At 43.6% G+C, this 9299-nt stretch overlaps 1 protein-coding gene across 1 annotated transcript in view; it reads right to left on the reverse strand.

Moving 5' to 3' along the window:
- Positions 1-7117: 7117 nt before the first annotated feature.
- BOD1 (biorientation of chromosomes in cell division 1) overlaps positions 7118-9299 on the reverse strand; it is a gene marked incomplete at its 5' end in the record, with an annotated part of 2341 nt that continues 159 nt past the window's right edge. Inside the window, 2 exons of the mRNA XM_010142876.1 lie at positions 7118-7316; positions 9234-9299. The exon at positions 9234-9299 is cut by the window's right edge and continues 6 nt beyond it. Coding sequence (XP_010141178.1) covers positions 7118-7316; positions 9234-9299 — 265 coding nt within the window. The remainder of the gene's footprint in view (positions 7317-9233) is intronic.

The following is a 9299-nucleotide window of genomic DNA, read 5'->3' on the forward strand; positions in this document are numbered from 1 at the left end:
CCAGGCATATTGGCTGTGCCTTGTTAAAACCAGTCATGCTTGTCCTTAAGACAGGAGAGGAAGTGGAGCTGGATGTGGTTTGGGTTCAAGACCCCTGCGCTGATTCCAGAATGGATTCAAGAGTGTTTTGGCAATGACTAGCACAGTATTTGGGGCAGGGGTTGGTTTGACCCTCTATCCTGACAGGCGCCCAAGTTTGATCCTTCTCTGTGCCAAGAAGTCAGAGTTGTGGTTTGGACTTGCCTCCAGACAGTCATGATTATTCTTCTTTCCTGGGGAGGGGTTTTGTTGCCTGACCTGTAGGCTGGGAATCTGGGCGTCTCGCTCATCTGGTGTTAAGATTTAAAACTGGGCTGGTTCTGAATTCTGTAATAAATTTTAAACTTGGAACTGCATTACCACGATGTGGGAATACTTGTGGGATGAATAAGGCCTGGGTACTGATGAGTGAAGGAACCAAAGACGAGAGATCTTCTAACATACTCCTCTTGCCCATTTGGCTGTCCTTCCTTCACCAGCTATGCTTGGATTTAGGTGTTTAGTTACAGGGGTCTGATCTAACAAACCTGTTTACAGTTACAGAGGGGCTGATCTGGAGTCTTGGGTTGTGTTCACCTCTACCAGACGGAGACATCGTGCTAACTCCAGCATGGGATGTGGTTACAAACGGAAGAACTGTTGCTGGAAAATGCTGGTTGGTTTAGGCAGGGGCTAAATATATAATGGTAACTTTGATGCTGCTTCCTTTGGTGAAGTCTGCTTGAATCAGTATCTGACTTGCCAGTGGACTAGATACTAGTCAGTAAAACAGCTGATGAGGGCAGAGAACTGGTTAGGCTTGAGTCCTCGTTAGGTGAGTTACTTTTTCCATGTCACTTAGCAGCATTGCTGCCTGATGGCAAGATGTCTCATAAACTGATTATGTTAAATAAACATTGTGGCACTGAGACTGAATCAAATGACCTGTCCAAGAACCTCCTTTGCAGTTGCAAAAGGGCTCAGAGAATCCGTGTGTCCAAAATCCAGGATCAGGTGAAACCGTGGTCTTGTTAAGACGGCCAGAAGCTGCAGTGACTATCTTCCCGTGTTGGTAACCTGTTCCAGGTTAAATTGAAGCACCTCTGCAGTTGTCACAGAACAGCTACATAGGGAGTGTTTTGGGGAGCATCTATTTATTTTACGTAACATTTGCATAAGAAGTTGCAAAACAAAAAAATCATGAAATGCCTATTCATTATTTATAGCAAGAATCAGTTTTACTTCAAGAATGTGTTATAAATCCATTATTCATCGCTTAACTCCTGTCCAGTACTTGTTCAAGTTTCTCTTGAACTAAAATATGTATGTTTGTAAAAATAACATCATGATTCCACCTAGATTGCTTTGTCTGTTTGGTGGTATGTAAATTTTCAGGAATAATGGGGGAAAGGCTCTAAAAAAAAAAAAGGGGGGGGAATTCTGCTCTCAGTTCTTCCAACGTGATAGCATTTGGATACTGTCAAAGGGGAAAAAAACCATCAGAACTGTTAAGACTGCAGCTCAGGTGTCGACATGAAGGGAAAATAGATGGTGGGAAAGTAAGAACAGTTCTGCAGTGCTGGAAGTAACGCTTGAACTGAGATGTCTGCATATGAGAACTCCAAGAACAACTAAGAAAGCTCCCGTTCCTCTCTGTTCTCTCTAGTAAAGACTGTAAAATTTAGTTGATTCACGAAGAGAACCTGATTGTTTGTCTTTGACTAAAGAGCATTAGAGTTTGACGTCTGAAAATTAAGAATTATGTTTCCAGTGGAGTTTTGGATTGTCTGGAGTGCAGGACACGGGCATTTTCTGTTCTGCTGAGACTTGGATATGTAGGTTATAAACCCACCAGGATGGCTACAAAAACCTGGGCCATCAGTTGGTGTCCAGGCTAATTTCTCAGCCTGTTTTGGCCAGAAGGGTCAGCTGGAAAAAATTAATTAATACAACCCACTTCCTTGTGCTCTGGCTTGTCTGGCTTAAGTGATTGGAGTGAATCATCAACCCCACTGGCAGCACAGGAGAGTGCAGCACCCGCGGCAGCGCTGGAGGAGAGCATGCTGGTATCTGCTCATGGCTTCTTGGGTGGCTGTCATCAGTGGCACCCTGCTCTTCCTTCTATCCTCCCCCCACCTTAAGATCAGGGTGGTTTTTTGCTTTACTGTAATTTTCCTTTAATACCCAAGCAACAGCTAGAATTTCAGGCACTGCATTATATGCCACTTGGCTGTGACTGGCGAGTGCCAGGATGATTGACGGATGCATGCTAATGCAGTCCTTCTAGACAGGTTTGTGGGTTTGGGTGTTGTTTTCCCTCCTTCACAGGAGTTAATTTGTTCGTAGTTCAATCTGTCTGCTGCTAATTCTGGGGTCACAATCCAACGCTAAATGGCATAGTTAGAACCTGTAGCCTGGCCAGCCAAGATGTGAGGTTCAAGACGATTCCATGGGACTTCAGTTACAATGTCTAATCCTCAAAACTCTTTCAGTATATCACAACTTAGCAGTGTGCATGCCTTTCATTCTGTGTTTTGGGCCTAAATCACACTTGACTCTACCCTCCTACATAACTCCTGGAGTGGAGAGAAAGTTCTCTCCACTTTACAGGCAAGAAAACAGGTGTAACTAGCCACAGACATGGCTGTGGACTAGTAGGACTCTGCATACCTTCTAGTTGCTACTCTAGTACTGAGCCAGGCTGGCTCCTGCAGCCTTAGGACTCGGCATTTCCACAGGGCCGGGCAGCCACGGAGTGGCAAGGCTGGTGTTCCCAGAATACAACTCAAATTCCCTGCAGGTGTTCCTTAAACTGCAGCTGGTCTCTTGTGACTGGGCAGAAGCAATGGCACACAGTTGGGACAGGCAAAGCCAACGAGGCACAAAGTCTTTAGTGCTCCTTCACATTATTAGTGTATCAGATAAAGAAATGCTGCAATCTCTTGCAATTTATTGTAAGCTCAAATGTATTTGTATAAGAAAAGAAATTTGAGGTACTCAATGTCTAATGTCCAGGAAACAGGAACAGTCAATGTGAATGTGAGAAGGACTCTGAGATCAAAGAGGGGGCTCGTTTGATCTGCAGAGGCTGACACCCCTCATGTACGGCCCTGCCCTTCAGCTCCACAGAAGCATCTAACTGCTTCTGGATTACTCAGAAGGGTCTGAGACCCGTCCACCTCACCAAGCTCTTTAGACTGTACTTAACACAGCCAGTGTGGCAATGCAAACTAACAGCTCAGCTTTAGTCCAATGTCCTGCTGCACAAGGGAACAATTTCACTTCCTCGGTAGGTACAAACTTGTTCTTTTGTTCTGGTGTGCAGGTTTCTATAATATCATCCAGTTACTAAGGCTGGAATCCTGTTTCTATTGGTTGCCAGGGACAAGTGTCTATTATCAAAGGGCACTACCTACCACTTCTTCATGATGATAAGGGCTTGGTGGTTTTTCTCACTCCCCGTTAGATGTGAGGTATGCTTCCCAAGCTTATTGCTTCCAAAGCAAGGGCTTTAGAGCCCAAACATTAAAGACCATGACCCCAAATGTGGATTGGCTGCCTCATCTCATCAGGTGCCTCAGTTCTGATCTGAATGTTCTCCTGCAGTCACGTACTGTGCATAGGCTGAGATCAACTGAAGGCACAGCCTTACACACGCGCAGCAGTGGCACAGCATCAGCGTTCAGAGTTTAACACAGCACCATATTCAAAGAGAGAACAATGGAAACACCTTTCAAAAACTGTAGTGTCTGAATCCATTCTCCTTCGCTCATTTGTTAAAGCACTTGTCAGAGGTAGGAGACACAAGTTCAGATTCCCTCTTCACTGCGATATATCCAGCTCTACTTACTACTTTTTAAAACTAGTGTCCCTGCTCCCTAACTGCTGCTACTGTAATTCAGAATTTGTCTAAGCACAGGTAGAATCCTTTTCACTTGCTCTCTTTCTAGACTCTTGAACTGCTTTTTTCCCCTGCATAAATGGCTCAGATTCAAAAAACAAGTGGTCAAGACGCCCTACCAGGAGGTAGAAGACAGATCTTCTCCTGCCAAGAGCTGCCCTGAAGGCTCTAAGGAAAAACAGATACTACTGATTTGGCGAGCAGTCTTTAACCACCAAATCAACATGCAGGAGAGAGCCCTTTCCTCACATACCCCTTGTCCTGGTCTGTAGCAGGAACACAGACTGTGTAACAATGAGAGCCAAGCCACACAACCAGATTATCCCAAAATACAGATTTTTCAAACTGTATCGGGAAGTTTATGGCCATTATAGTTATCACTAAAAAGTATAGGCATTTAAGTTCCTGTTTTGAGAGGAACACTCTGACGTGGGATAAAAATCTCGCTGCTGAGACATGATCCTTCATCCCTGCAGAGCGCAAACCGACTGCAGTGGTGAGGTTCACAGAGCTCTCCTGTGAAGGGCTGAAAATACCAGATGCTCTGTCATCTCCATCTCTGCATATAACTGTGTTGAGAGCAGGCACTAAGCAAAGTAAATTAGCTACAAGGTTGTAAGCTGCAGCATCAATCTTCCCTACAAATTACCTAGTTTGAGAAGGGAGCAGGTTATAGCTGGAATTGCATGTGTCCACGTACAAGGTCTGCGGGTTAAGGCCACAGCAGAGGTACATAGCCAGCAAGTAACAAGGATTCAAACACACATTCTTAAGACTGCTGTCTGAAAGAAAAAAAAAAAATGAAATAGCTCTAGCCTATTGCCAGAAGTGCATTGTATTCACAAGGTTGAAGATGCCTTCACTATCACTAGCACCAGAGTTAACTAACTCAGGATTTACAGCTCAGAAATGATGTGAGGTAAGGTCAGGTCAGTTTTTTGAGAGAGTCCGTATATGGAGAGGAATACTGATATCCATCTTTTTCCATGACAACTTCTACTAACAACCTCACGTTGTCAGACATGGATTAATCTATGAACCGTGTAAGGTCACACTTCCAGGGTTCCAGCAATCAGGACTCCTGCATTTCTTTAAAGTAGTTTTTCCTTAAGACAATTCTGAAAAACGCTAGGAGTCAGAGATGCTTTTTGAAGTCTTTTATTGCAAAAGGTATGGACACTTGCTGGCAGAATATTTGATCACATTCTCTACTTGACTGTCATCCAGAGGACACTGCATGCATTCAAGCTGAAAGCATGGGACAGTTTCCACTAGGCACCTGAGAAATTTCATGGGGAAAAGAAAGTCTTTCAAGTTGAAAGAGACAAGTTTCAAACTGATCACCTACTCTGCTGCCCTTTGCTTCCCAGCGTTACCTGGGAAATAAGAATTAAATCAGCTATAGTTATAGCCAACTGTAAACATTTTCCCGCGATGCCACAGAAATTACCTAGATAATTGATCCTGAAGTGTTCTTTCCAGTTTTGAACAGGAAATGTCTTTCCCAAAGCAGGAAGTGCAATGAGTTACACCTGACTTGGCACCTACTACTCAATGCTGCATTACGCAGCAGAGGTGTATGACACTTCCTCTCATCTGGCTTTATATCAAAGAAAATCTGACAGCTCTTACTTGGTCTCCAAGAGACTATCCCACCCCCCAAATCATCTTTCTTTTCTTACTGCTCCCAAGCCTAGCATCATTTCAAGCCACATCCCTACTCCCTCCAGACAAAAGCCAACTCCCTTTTTTCTTCCCACCCCCTTGCCTGATAGTGTGACTAACACATGCTGCTCTCCGTATTGCAGTTAATAGCAAAAGTATCTTCACACTCTGGCTGTCCCTCCACACACAGAACTCCGGCTGCAGCTGAATTCCACTGATTTCAGTGCCTTCCCACAGGTCTGGTAAAGGTTAATCATCTTTGGCAGACAGCAATCCTGCACCAAATGGAACAAGTATCCACTGCCAATCTAACAGGACATGTATTCTGCAACCGCAGCTGCTTAGCATCAGGAACTCACTGCAAGAAAAAATAGAGAGTTAAGAGAGTGGTACCTTCACAAATAAATGCATCTGAATAGAGAGTCTATTAGAATGTATTAATTAATAGCCGCACTTAGCGGCTGGTTATAATGGACTTTAAACTACCCGAACCAGACAAATGCAGAGATCTATCCAGGCATTAAGGCTGCAGGTCACGGATGATACTATAGGCTTTTTAACTTCTAGTATGAAGCATTCCAAGCATAAGAAAGCTATTGTAGGTTACTTATTCCTTCTTAGTAAATCAGCTGTAGATTACAAGGAAAACTTTTGCTTCCAGAAAGTCCCAGCAGATAGATCAATTCACAGTTAACTTCCTTTCAATAGTTTTAAGTTCCTCAGCAAAGCTGCAGATTGAAAATTTCCATCAAAATAGTGGTTCCTCAGTAATGAGCACACAGGCCTCGATATTCAAATCAACGTTAAAGATCCAGGGTCTTAGCAGAGATGGGTGCTTAGTCATTTGTGGTAAGACAGAGTAGCAATTATAGTCCCCTGAGGCCCCTTGAGTTATTTTAATCACAAAAGCCAGAATGAACTTGTTTGCAACAAAGGCACCCTCAGTCCTTTCAGCTGCAAAGATATAGGTTGCTCTATTTAAACCAGTCAATTTGCAATGAACAGTTTTTCACTCCTCACCCGTACTCCAGCAGTGAATATTTCAGTCACTAACAATTCAACACTCCAGAGTATGCTCTAAAGAAGAGCTATCTGAAACTTTCAATGCTAAAGCACAATAACTTGTCACCACTCTACTTTCAGCTGTATTTCAGTAAAGGATACGTATTTTTAATCCATTTGATATTGTTCTGAAAGCTATCCAGCCAATTCCATGTCAACCACTGCTGGATATGCTTTTACCGGAATAAAAGGCCTTTTGGCCTGATCCAAAACCAGCACTGGCAGAGTCCACAGTGTTCCTTGATAGCTGTTTTACATCATACCTATGTCTTCAGTCCTAATATATTTTTAGCAGGAACTTAAGTGGAAGCAGCTCAGATGACTGTCTGACATTGACAACACGCTGATGATCAAAGTGTCCTCCCTGTCAAGCCAGGAAGAATACAATGTCTTCTCTATCTTGCATTATACTAACTACAGAGATGAGGTACATGAAAAACATTTAGTAGTAAGTGCAGAGATACAAGACCTTTAGGACGCATCCTGAGATGGAGCAGGAGGATCCTTATTCTCAGGCTCTGGAGGAGGAGCTGGCACACTTTCCTCTTTCTTTTGTGCAGCCAAAAATTCATGAATCGCCCTCTCTATCTGGGGCCTGAAGATGTGGTTTAGTTTTGGATCCACCACCTGAGAAATAATTCTGTCCACTCCAGCTTCCAGCATTCCTGACCTTGAACAAAGACAAAGGAGTCATTCAGCTCCTCTGAAAAACTTCTCCCCAATCTCCTCCAGTAACTCTCCAGAGCCCTCCTGTCAACTGCAATTAGCATTAACATGGTGAGAACTGCAGCCCACTCAGTAGATCCTTAACAGGGAGTTGTTTCAATCACTTATTTCCCCCCACCCCCTCTCACTTCTCCCTACAGAATTAACAACTGACACCTGGTCTCCCAGGTACTTAAATGACACGTTGGACAAGACCCACTTTAATAGGGCTCGTGGAAATGAGGTCAACATGAAAGCAAACAAACACATTTTGGCACAAACAAGGGAAGCTATTCTGAGGAGGAGGGCAGGTGGGAGCAGAGTCTTTTTTTTGGCTGACTGGAGGGAGAAGAGGCCTGCCCCCTAATAACATTACTGTCACTCGCTCCTGAGAACTGTTAGTCTAGACAGACGGGCATTAATTATAAAAACAAGCACATGTAGCATACAGCAAAGTTTCTGGAACTGAACACTAGTAATTGAAGTGACTTATTACTTCAGGGGCTGTGTCAGACTCTTGGATTGTGGGGCACAGGCTGTCTCGCAGGCTTAAGTCATGTCTGCAAGAGAGCAGGGACAGGAAATGGAGACGTTGCCTGGCGCTCGGCAAAGGAGCCACAAGGCTCATGAGGCCATGAATGCTGGTGAGCAACTGGGTGCAGGGTCATGGCACATCATGTCACCTCAAGGTAAGGGCACACGTGTATGTGTGCGCCACAAGGGACACGCACCTCTGGCCACCCTCAGCACTCAGTCTGGCAGCTACGGGAGTGACAGGGACTGTTCAAACTCCTTATGCTGTGTGTCTGGTCTTTATACTAACAGCCTGTTCAAGAGAGCACTGCACGCTCTCTGATACAACATTTTTCAATTTCCACTTCATTCTAGTGGTAGAAATAAAAGGAAGCATTAAGTGACAAATATGTCTCAAGGACTCCAGGTAAAGACATGGAAATTCTGTACTTCCAGTGGACACCCTCTTCTCTAATTACAGATTAAACAAACTACAGTTTAATAATTTACAGGTGCTACCAAGTGCTCTGAAACACAGTTTATTCTGTGTGTGACAGAATAAATAGCTTTCCTCATAAGCATAAATGACATTATCAAGTTCTGTACTGCCTCTCTGCCCACAGCCTTTACCATACAGTTTCTATCTTTGACTTTTAGTCAGACAAGCTAAGGCTCATACTTCAGACTGCAATGAGTTAGCATTAAACCAAAATCTCTAAGCAGCAGCAGCACAGTTTAAGCTGGTTTTCCTGTCACGCTGCAAGTGTAGTATCTTGCGTGGCTGTTCAAAAGCTACCCTCTGCTGCACGAAGTCAGGCGAGCCCAGAGTGGTTACTGCCTGCTAGTGGTCGGTGTCTACTTAACAAGCCTTGGCACTTTCAGGATTTTTTCTTTAAGCAACGTAGGCTCTTCCCTTTTCTGAAGATAAAGATCACGGTTATTCAGGTCAGCACACGGGGCACAGCTTTGCTAGCAGGCACAGTGTGGCTGTTTGTAGCCAATATCGATACTTCATCATGCTGCTCAGCTCATAGAATACAAATTTCAGGTAAAGCAGTAACATAAGCATTTCAGTGAGAGTTAAAACTGCATCCATTGTTATAAGGAAATTCAGGAGAGCACAACAAAAAATGTTGTTCATCATGCTGCTCAGCTCATAGAATACAAATTTCAGGTAAAGCAGTAACATAAGCATTTCAGTGAGAGTTAAAACTGCATCCATTGTTATAAGGAAATTCAGGAGAGCACAACAAAAAATGTTGTGAAAAACTTACTTCTGCAAATTCTTAGCTGGCTTAGGTGGTAAGATAGTCACGCATTACTTACCACATAGCATTACCGTTTAATTTACATGATGTTGCTTACTTACTGAATCACACTCTGTCTTAGCCCATTTCGTAACTGGTTTTTGTTCATTGCTGGATTCCATTCCTGC

Source organism: Buceros rhinoceros, unplaced genomic scaffold (assembly GCF_000710305.1).
Source record: "Buceros rhinoceros silvestris isolate BGI_N320 unplaced genomic scaffold, ASM71030v1 scaffold18059, whole genome shotgun sequence".
Classification (NCBI taxonomy): domain Eukaryota; kingdom Metazoa; phylum Chordata; class Aves; order Bucerotiformes; family Bucerotidae; genus Buceros; species Buceros rhinoceros.